The 10928-nt window shown below is 31.4% G+C and overlaps 2 protein-coding genes across 2 annotated transcripts; both read left to right on the top strand.

The window, feature by feature from the left end:
- Nucleotides 1-2492: 2492 nt before the first annotated feature.
- Nucleotides 2493-3748, top strand: LOC119682019. Its single transcript, XM_038095351.1, has 2 exons — nt 2493-2617; nt 2678-3748. The coding sequence occupies exons 1-2, from the start codon at nt 2557-2559 to the stop codon at nt 3712-3714; spliced, it is 1098 nt and encodes a 365-aa protein (XP_037951279.1). The 5' UTR covers nt 2493-2556; the 3' UTR covers nt 3715-3748.
- Nucleotides 3749-6050: 2302 nt separating this feature from the next.
- LOC119685725 (probable E3 ubiquitin-protein ligase bre1) lies at nt 6051-10513 on the top strand. The gene is made up of 3 exons (XM_038100088.1): nt 6051-6369; nt 8497-8736; nt 9160-10513. The coding sequence occupies exons 1-3, from the start codon at nt 6091-6093 to the stop codon at nt 10483-10485; spliced, it is 1845 nt and encodes a 614-aa protein (XP_037956016.1). The 5' UTR covers nt 6051-6090; the 3' UTR covers nt 10486-10513.
- Nucleotides 10514-10928: the final 415 nt, after the last annotated feature.

Genomic DNA, 10928 nt, shown 5'->3' with positions numbered 1-10928 from the left:
GACGAAAGAAAGCAACGAGGTGTGAAGAGATTCGCTAAATTTTATGAGATTAGTTAGTAAAACTTTGGATTTCATGTCGGATGTCATTTAAGCTGAATTTGCACTCCTCATTCTTACCAACTTCACTACTTCGGATTATTTTACAACCTTCATTTATTAACACTGGATTAGTTGGGAAAGGAAAATTATTTTTAAAAGAAATGAAATTAAACTTTCGTAATTCTTTTAACTTTTCGTTTTTTTCGTTTTTTTCGTTTTTTCTCGTGTAATGTCAGTTTTATCAAACTGACAAGTAGAAAGTTTTGCCTGATTATATTTCACTGTCATTTTTTCTTGAAGAGCATGAAATTTCTGAGAAATTTGACCAAGATGACAAAGTGAATATAACTGATTCCCTGTGCTTTGGCACCAAAGATAACGTTTTTACAATGGCAGCGCATAAGGAAGATGCGTTTGCTTCAGTTACGCAAATTCAATTTCAACTTCAGCGCTAACTTATCTTGAAAACCAACACTCGGAACAATTGTGCACATAGCAGTACCCGTTGTTGGAGTGAAGTAAACAAGGGAACGGTCAAATCGTTCACTGTCAGTTGGCGTGGCTATACATGGGGAAAGATGATGAAACCATGTTTCTTTTTCGTAGTTCAGAGTTACACTTTTTTTGCAGTTTTTCTTTTTTTGGGTCCTGTAGTTCCCATTGTGTCACTTGGAACCCTAAACAATATTAACCAACTTTAATCAAAGGGGTTGCTAGTAACTTGTTGTTTCATTTCCGTCAATATAATTTCCATGTTTCCATAACATCTTTTTCCCAAGCACTGGAGGCATCTCATTTAGGTCTGCGTCCTAACTTTTGTAGTTATTGTTGATATTTAATAAACTATTTCGCAAAGTGTTTAAATTAGCAGAAGACACAGCTTCAACAGCTTCACGGGTAGCTCACAAGCTATGTAGAATATTTGAAGGTTACATGATATGCGCATCAATTAATTCTTTTAGCTTAACTAGTTTTCCATTGATTGTACTTCTCATTTGGCACTTTAATAAAATTCTAATAGGAATTAAATTAAAAGGACTTTTTGACTAGTTTTTGAGCTTGAAGCCAATTTTTGAATTCTGCCTAAGTATACATTCCACTCGTTTACGATTTAGACATCTGAACGTATGTCAATGATTAACAATTGGTAACATTCTTTGCGTAGGAGAAAGCCTATCTTATATGATTCCTTTTTCTAATTACTCTTGTAGAAAAATTTTTAATTAAATTTTTTTGTATAAACAATATCGAAAGTTATTATCAAATAAATATTTGAACTTTCATTCTGGGAACATTACTTTAATGTTGAAAACAGAAGCTTCCTATCGATCTGTACTCTTCTCCCTTGCCGTATTACTGATTTGATTCTATTGCACAACATTAATACTGCTGATACAGAACTCATAGGATAGGAACAGTTCTATGTAATGGAAAGCCATTTTTCTAATAAAACACGTTTAAGTCTAGCATATATCCCAATATTTCAAGCTTTGGAATAACAAATCCAGAAATGAAAGAAAGAATTACAAACATTAGTTCACCTCTAGTGACTTAAAAACTAGTGGTGGAGTGCCTTCAACTTCTCAATGATCTTGCTGAAAGAAACAGAGTCCACTTGGTATGTATCCTAGGCCACAGCGGATTTGAGGGAAATGGGAACCCCGATGAACAAGCCAGAAAAGGGACAGTCTCATATTATATTGGGCCAAAACCATTCTGTGATCTTTCATGAAGCTTTTGCGAACTTAATATTAATAAATAACTGGAAACAGCAGTTCAGATTGATTGGAATAATGTAATTGCCTGCCGACAAGCTAAAGAATTTTTGCCGAATTGCTCAAAAGCCAGAACTAAAAAGCTACTAATGTTGAACAAAAAAGGCATCCGACTTGTCACAGGTTTTCTCACTGAGCATTGTGCACTTAAGAAGGAACTATCGAATCTAGGTATTACAAGGGAGGGTAGCTACAGACTTTGTCACTAAGAGGAGGAAATTTTTTGCAGAATACATTTATTGTCACTGTAATAGTATCGCCAGACTCAGACTTCGGTACTTATAACTGGCTATCCATTTATAATGGCATTTGAACTAAATTGGGTTTGTCACAATCATTCTCAAAGGGTATAGTTACATGGTGATATAGCTTTCAGTCCTTTCAAAATCTAATCTAACCTAGTATTAGTTTGTTTCACTATTTGACTGGTGGGTGTGTTAAGTTATGAACCTTGACTATATTTACATCCAATTGGAGGTTAAATAAATCTTGTAGATTTGACATAGCAAGCCATGGTGTTCCTTCAGCAAAATTGTCAGTTATTTTAAACTTCGTTTTGTCAAGAGAGGGTGTGTTAAATCTTGAACTAAGTAAACACGACTTTATTTGTCAATTTCTTTTCTTTGAAACACAATTTTTTGTAGAAGTTTAATATAAAATAAAATAAATTTCAAAAAAGTTATAAATCGAAAATTCGAAGCATTGCGTTTAAATACAAATTTTAACTAAAAATCATTAAATCATGGCAAAATTTATTCCAGTTACAGAACAGAATATAAATGTTCAAGAGACTAAAGAAGAGGGTAAGATCGTAGCTTCAAAAAAATCTTGTTTCCTCAAAGTAATTAATAAATTAATCATAGAGATAATCAAATCTGAAATTGGAAATGCGAAACAAATTACTGAAGCTGGAGATGATGTAGCCCATAGCAACTTGTTATCGAGGCACTCGCCTCTTCACACTGCAAATCGCATCAAGTCGGAATCTACTGACAGTGCATTAAATGATGTTTATCTTGAGGAAAGTAGCTCAAATTCTTCTGAAATCTCAAGCTCTATCATGGTAATTCCATCTATGTTAGTGCTGCATGCATGGCGCAAGCAAAATAATGCTTTAGAAAAGAAGATTGAAGCCGAGTGCTCTTTAATATTAGAGCACAAAGAAAGAGTTTTAAGGATTGAAAAATATTTTTCTGAGAGCCGTCGTAATTGTACGATATTGATGAAGGAGTTGGAGGAGAATATAGAGTGCATTAGACGCATGGAGAAGTGTGCTCGCTTTTGGTTACATGCACTCGAAACAAGAAGTAGAGAGAAAATAGATTTCGAAACGACGCTAGCGTTAAGAATACAAGATTGTGAGTTGGCCTGTGATGTATTAAAGCAATTGACATATGAATTATTTATCTATAAACAAAGAAATAAAAATATGAGAGTAAGTCTTGAGATAGCGAAACATAAATCACAGAAAATGAAAGATGAAATAAATCTTTTAAAAACCTACAAGAATAAAATTGAGAGAATAATTAATGATAAATTAGAAGAAAATCTTTTCGTAATTGAAGCGATTAATAACGTTGAAACCAAATCAGATATTGAAATTGTACAACACGAGGCGGAATTATTAGTAAACAGCCAAAGTAGTTATTGCAAATATTTTGCAAGAGTTGAAGGCATCATCTCATCCAGCCGCAGAATATTTAAAGTTATGGGTGCCGCAATAACTTCCAACAAAGCAGCTTACATATTGTACTCACTTAATTTTATTTTATTACCAGTGTTTTCATCTCCCTTTAATTTAGAAAATCCATTCCCAATCTCATTCTCCAAGTTATACCTTGGAGTTTTTGATTTTGGATTAAAGCAAATTCAAAAACGCAGAGAAATCCACAAAATGTGACCATAATATCCTCTTATCTTAATATATTTTTTGAAGGTATTATAAAATGTAAACTCTTAATAATATTCTTAAATATAATAACTTAAATTTTTAATAATATTTTTTAATTATTTTTATTGCTTCATTAGAAATAAGTAGCAAAAAATTTAAACATATCCAAATTCTTTTCATATTATATTATAAATGGACCTTATGAGTTATTTAATTAAACTAAATTTTATTCACATAATCTGAGCAGTATATAGTATAGAGCATAGAGAAAAATCTACCAATCATTTATATAAAACTGGGCAATACACAGTAACTGATACCTTAAAATCGTCCCTGACAACTCAAATTCTTGTGGAAATATTCAATATTGATGACTTACCAAATAATTGGATTATCACCACTATGGAAAGCTTTATAAAAATTAACACTTTAAATACTACACGTTTATTACTATAGCGACTGTGAATTAACATATACGAGTATTAACTTTTAGGATTCTTAAATAAATTTTTAAAATTTTGATGCTTAAAAAGATTCTATCACATCACACATCAAAAGGATTATCACTTCAACTGGAAGGTTTTGCAAAATGAGACCACTTAGTATTTCATAAAAATATGGATTATAATATGGTACAATCGAAATTTTGAAAGGAGTTTACGCACTAAAACCCAAAATTCGAGTGCAGAGGTTGGCTTAGTAAATAGACAATGGAATCTAACAATTTTTTTCCTCGTCTCCATCTGCAATTGTAGACAAAGTCGTTCCAGTGTCTATGAGACAATTTCTATGCTGGCCTGTCAGATCATATCGAATGTCCTCAGGGTTGATGTTCGAGTCCACATGTGCTATTTATGTCTAAGTCTAAATCTTTTGCAGGAATCACATAAAGGTGTAAATATCAATTAATTGTATTAATTGTTGATCTTTTCTGACTCAAAATGTAACTTGACTTGACACTATCCAACGAATTTTTAAAATTACATGGTAGTATATTGTCAAGATATAGTTAAAAAATCTGATAAATCCGTTAAATGCTCAAAACTTTTTCTTGACAGTTACTTTTAGAATTTCTTAGAATAAAAAAATGACAATAAATTGTAATGATTATAATCGCATTTTACACCTTAATTTCAAATAATTACGCATGATTTGGGATGTTATCATCTATCATCTAATCGGAGTTCGTTGTAACTTCACGTATTTTTAAGGTAGAGGCTACTTACTTTCGTTATTAACTTACTCCACTTTAAACTTCCATTTTTTTTTACTGTATTCATGAAGTTAACTCATCTAAGATTACATTAAACGCTCGAAAATATGCCTTTAACAGTACGTCTTTTACATTAATTGTGGAATAAACTAATATTAAATTAACAGTAGGAATATAGTACCATATATGAAATTGTTAGGTTGTTTTTTGGCATAGCTATGATCTATAGATCATAAGTTAAATTTTTTTCTGATTTTGTAGTTCATATTCTATCAAAAGTTTTGAGTTCTTATGTGAAATTTGATGCAATTTATAAACACAACATCAAAAAATATTAAATGGATGTTTAGAAAACTAACTAGGGTAGGATATATAAACATTTATTCAGTTAACCTTATAGGATCCACTGATCAAACCGTAGTCATACGAAAACATTCTTGAATTCTCAAAAGGTAATTTAAGGTTGATAACGGGTTCCATTTTGGGTTCCATTTTGGGTTTCATTACATGATATTTTGGTCTGAAATATCACCTACATAAGCTACGATTATCTACTAATTCGGAATGCAGATTATGCCTCGATGAAACAACTATGCACATTCTTTGTGACTGTCCAGCTTTAACAACGCACAGAAGCAACTTATTTTATATGGAATATCTGTCACCAGAACAGATTAAAAGCTTCTCTCCAGATTTAGTTCTGGACTTTGTTTGTAAAATTATAAAAGGCTTTGTACAATTAAAAGTGAATTTGGTACAATAGGACTCTTCTGGCCGCAGTACCAGCTGTTTAACGAATTAACGACAATAATTTTAATAAAAATAATAACCGAATAGCGTTAGACCGGATTTAACAATGGGTTGTTATAAGTATCTGATTAGTGCGTCTACATACGCGATTAAGACTTGTATAAATCATAACAATGACTTCAAAAGGAATCAATTCGAACTAAGTACAACCCTGCGTTAGAACAAGTTGTATGATATAAATTAATAAAAAGTAACATACCTGAGAATGAGGTAATGACATGAGTAATATGTTTGTCATTAAGTTGTCATTGAATGTTCAAAAGTGACAACTTTTTTATAAAAAAACATTTATTCTGATTTCAAAAAATTTTGATGAAAACAATCCAATTTTAATTCGTTTTTAACTGGTAACTTGAAGAATAATGTCAGAGCTTACTCTAGTTAAAGAAACCGAAATGGAGGTTGAGAAGGCTGATCGTAATTTTAAGAATGATGAAAAAGAGACTCAGTGCAAAGAGCCCCTGCCTTTTGTTGGACAAAAATTTAACTTTGCTCTATTAAATGATGAAAAATATTCAGAATGTTCTGACTTTGTTAACAAAGGAGATGAAGATACTATTGGCGAGGTTGTGTATCCGATACTGACTTTAAAGAGTAATACAAAGGCGAAACTTAATAGCCCAAGTGATACTTCTGTAGAAGTAAGTAATTTTTACTTTAAATAACATGAATCAAGATTTAAGATTTTTACTATTTGATAATATTTTCATATAATATAAATATGTCTTTTGACATATTTTAAATTATTCAATTTATCTTCTTATGTTTTAACACAGCTTTATATTTATATGTACAAGTTATAGTTATATACCTCTTGTTGTTGTTGTTGTTGTTGTTGTTGTGATTTGAATTAGTGCTATTGCGCACTTTTACTCTTTTGTGGCTGGAGGGCTTATCCCTGCCTCACACTTAACTTTAACTATATTAGAATCATTATCATTTATTTATCTTCTAACTGATGACGAACTGTAGATCAGCATATCGTTCAGATGTAAAAACAGCTTCTTACTACCCACAATAATAGTAGTATACACCTCTTATTGTAATGTGAAACTATTTTAAAAGTAAATCAAATTTTAAGTTATTACTTCATATTGCATTTATTATCTTAGTATGAAAATTGTCGTCAAATTTCTAGAGCAGATATCTGGTTTAGCTTTCATGACTTAATCCAAAATTAAAAGTAGTAAGTTGAGATTTATCCGAATTTATATCGCATAATCTATCGATGCCCTTTATTACATTGAAGTTTCATTTATGGACGCATGTACTGTGATATATTTGTAAAGTGGAAATATCACATTACTGCTTATGTGAATTCTTGAAAAATTTTTAAAGACCCTCTTCTATTCTAACATGAACAGCCATTGAGTCTGTTAATAAGTTTAACAACATCTTTTCTTTGATTTTTCAGATCCCTTTGAACAATTTTTATTTTAAAATCGAACCTCGAAAGTTTGGGTCTATAACAAACATATTTATATCAAATTTAGTTCATATTTATATAGTTGACTGTACTTCCTTTTACGAATTTAAGACTTTTTACCCTGGATACCTAAAATAATAGAGTAATGTATTATAATAACTATGAGGTCACGGAAACACTATTCATATAAGTAAAAAGTTATTATACAATATAAGCAGAAGTTTGAAAATAATCAGAAGTTATTCTCTTTGAAGTGATAGTCCGCCAGATCGTTTGTACAAGCCTAAGGTGCGTAAACAGTTGACGGCAGGGTGTCGTTAAACTTACTGGCGCATGATATTGCCAATAGATGACCTCTCTGCAAATAACTATCTTTATAAATACTTTTTACTTTAGATTTAATGAAATTATAAGTAATTAATGTTTTTGAGATGTGCATTCCATCAACTTTAAAAAAAAATTGCATAAAATTTTTTTTAATAATCTTACTGCTTTTATAAATACGATCTCGAATAGAAATGAAAAGACAACAACAAAAAATATAGTTAATTTATTAAAATTTGGCTGACCATACAACACTGCTTCGAGTGTTGTCAAGTACTCATCATTAGTTGTCTTAGGAAATATTCGTTTTTCTTAATTAATTCGTAGTCCGTATATAATTGGTTTGGACTGCAAGTGCTAGGCTTAGAAATCGTGCCTGTCAAATTAGAAGCGAGAAGCGATGACTAATCGTGTTTTCCCACATGTAGCCAAGACTGCACAAACTTTCCACGCCCAAGTTCCAGGGTTTTTTGTCACTTTACACTTTTTAAGTATCAAGTAACCCTAACCAAAGACCTTGCCGTGCTTTAAGTTAGAACGAGCATATAAACTATAGCTTTATTTGAAAACACAAATTCAACAAACTGAAAGTTAATTTTTGAGGCTGCAAGTTTTTATTTCAAAGCTAATTTTTTTACTTTTACTTTATATATCAAACAATAAGACAATATATACAATATATATGTATAAAAATTCTACGTCATATTTGGGAAAGTTTTAGATGCCCTCCATCGTTGGTTTTGCTGATGTTATAGACTCTTATAGCAGCTCTCAAATGAGAGCTTGAATGAGAGCTTAAATGAGAATCTTGAATCGAAGACATGCAAGTTTTTGTGATTACATATTGATTTTGATTACCATTGACGAATTTTAGAAAATTTTCTTTATTTCGGTTAATATTAAAAATAATTCGGCCCTTCATGTACTTTGAAACATAAATCCACTAATAGTACTAATCGCCAGAAAATAGTCAAAAACTTAAATTTTCTGGAGTATTAAATTTTAAATTTTTTTTTAGATTAAAGCTCCAAAGTTGAAAGCAACCGATGAAGTGAAGGCGGAGTATTTGGCTATTAGTCGTGAGGAGGACAAAAGGCAAAGCGATGAGTGGCTTCATAAAATAGAAAGTGTTGATGAATCAGTGAAAGGAGTCGCCGATAAGGACGAAAATTCCGAGCAGTGTATTGTGTACCCAACCCTAAAGTTAAAGAAAAAGCCTAAATCTAAGAGTGATCTCTCGAGTGAGGCAGCTTCCAAGGTTTGTATTTAAAAAAATTAAAAAATCTCTGAAGAAAATGTAATTGATTTATGAGAGTTAAATAATAGAAATGGATGTTTTATGGGAGAGTAGAGGAATGGGTAAAATGAAAACAGATGATAGTTTTAAATATGCTAAACATATTTATAAAGTTATAATGTTAGTCTTCTTATATCAAGTTTTTTTCCTTGATGTCAACGGTTTTTTCTTTAGAACTGTGTTATTATAAAGCCGATTAGATATAACAACTCCATTAATATTCTTTGTTCAATGAAGCCATAAAATGATATGGAATCCATATTATATGGGTATTTCACAGACGGTGTATCTGGCATATTTTAAATAACTCCGACGATAACGTCACAATATTTAACAATGTTTATTCTTGCTATTTTAAATTTTCATATTTTTAATGAATTTTAGATTGTACTGCAAGAAAGCAATATTGAGCAAAAAATTAGAACTGAAATGCAATCAACACAGAATAATCAAAAATCTCATATTGCTAAATCGGTTCGTGGTGATCCTCATTTAGTTGAAAACTTGAGTAGCAATGTAGATCATAGTGTGGTGCCATTAGAGAAACTGGAACTGATCAAAGGTTCGAAATCTCTTAAAACTTTTTGTAAACCTGAATCGTTAAATGAGATCAGTCTCCAAAAGTCGAATTCATTGGTGGATTTAAAAAGTTTGCGTCTACGTAATTCCAGAGTATCCTTGACAATAGAAAATGTGAAAATGGCGACTGGATGTGCTGAGACTATAAAAGACCTTACTGGTTCATGCTTAGCTTTGGATGTTTTGCAACAACTACCAACTAAATACTTTCTTCAACAAGGTTTTCTTTCTTCCAACAACAACAGTGAATCAGGCATTAAGTTTTATTCCTTACTCATGTTGAACACGTGGCGCAAACAACGTTTGGAAGTTGAGAGGATGAAACAAGAAACTGAAGAGGTGAAGCAGAATTGCAATAACACAAGAAACCAAATCTATGTACTAAACAACCTCTATCGTATCGAAATGAAGTGCAACATGGATATGCAAGCTCATTTAGGGGTCGTTGTTGAGAGTATCCGTGAAAACAAAGGCATTGCCAAATCGTTGACAGAACAATACGATTTGCGTTCTGTAGAAAAATCTGTGCTTGAGAAAAATTTGCAGTCAAAGAACATAGAATGTCAAGCTCTTAATGAAGTTCTTACAGAAATCAAAAATAAGCTATTCGGTTGCAATCATTCCATAGAAGAGTTTCAAACACTCATAGATGAAGAGCAGGGCAAGGGCGCAGTTCTTAATTCACAGTTAGATGATCTAGTAGTCGATATTGCTGATTTGAAACGTAAAAATAAGGAAAAAGTGAATAAAATTAGAAAGGTTATCACGAATAGAGAGACAGCGATTAATGAAAAAAAATTAAAAATTGAAACAGCGAAAGCTACATCGGAACTATTGAATGAAGCACATGAAGAATTCGGTGACTATGAAGCGGCTACAGCTCAGTGGAGATTGCAAGTTCAGGAATTACGTGAAAAAGTTGTTGTCTTGCAAAATGAAATCGAAAATAATAGGTTGATGAACTGGGTCAAGAATTCGTTGGTTAACATCCTGGATCCCGAAACAAAAGTAGCACAAGCTATTCACATCATACTTTACCTATTACTCCCAGCGGTTCCTCCACCAAGATCGATTCAGTTTCCTTATGGATTTAGTGTGGGCAAATCTTTGAGCTTTATTTCACACAAGTAAATACTTGGAAATTTTTTATTTTAATTTGGTTTGTTTATATTATTAAGCAAAAGTACTTATTAATAGCACTTAAAAAATCTTTAATTTTAATGTTGAAATTTACTTTAAATTCATTAAATTTATAATTATTTAAATTATAAAAAAATTTTTCTGATTGCATATAAAATAAAAATATTAGTAAGTCGTTATGTTGACAAATTAATCAATAAAGTTATGTCAGAAGCCTATCTGCCTAAAACCTTAGAAAAAGTGATATAGATTTATGACATTTGTGCTATGACGAAAATCTTTTCAATATAAACAGTCTTCAAAGAGATCAGTTCGAACACAGCAGCTTTATTACTAATGCTAATACCTAATGATCATACAGATATCGCAAAGTATCTATTGAAAAAAAATGTTGGCATCAATTGTCCGTATCAATTTTCGTAAGCACCAGAAAA

Source organism: Teleopsis dalmanni, chromosome 2 (genome assembly GCF_002237135.1).
Source record: "Teleopsis dalmanni isolate 2A chromosome 2, ASM223713v2, whole genome shotgun sequence".
Taxonomy (NCBI): Eukaryota; Metazoa; Arthropoda; class Insecta; order Diptera; family Diopsidae; genus Teleopsis; species Teleopsis dalmanni.
Note: the sequence above shows the minus strand (reverse complement) of the source record. Positions and strands in the feature narration are given on the sequence as shown.

Excerpts from the sequence above, each read along its gene's own strand:
- LOC119682019 (XM_038095351.1), top strand. The coding sequence starts at position 2,557 with ATGGCAAAATTTATTCCAGTTACAGAACAGAATATAAATGTTCAAGAG. Across the intron at positions 2,618-2,677 it reads TCAAGAGACTAAAGAAGAGG|AGATAATCAAATCTGAAATT; the intron begins GTAAGATCGTAG and ends AATTAATCATAG.
- LOC119685725 (XM_038100088.1), top strand. The coding sequence starts at position 6,091 with ATGTCAGAGCTTACTCTAGTTAAAGAAACCGAAATGGAGGTTGAGAAG. Across the intron at positions 6,370-8,496 it reads CAAGTGATACTTCTGTAGAA|ATTAAAGCTCCAAAGTTGAA; the intron begins GTAAGTAATTTT and ends ATTTTTTTTTAG. Across the intron at positions 8,737-9,159 it reads CGAGTGAGGCAGCTTCCAAG|ATTGTACTGCAAGAAAGCAA; the intron begins GTTTGTATTTAA and ends AATGAATTTTAG.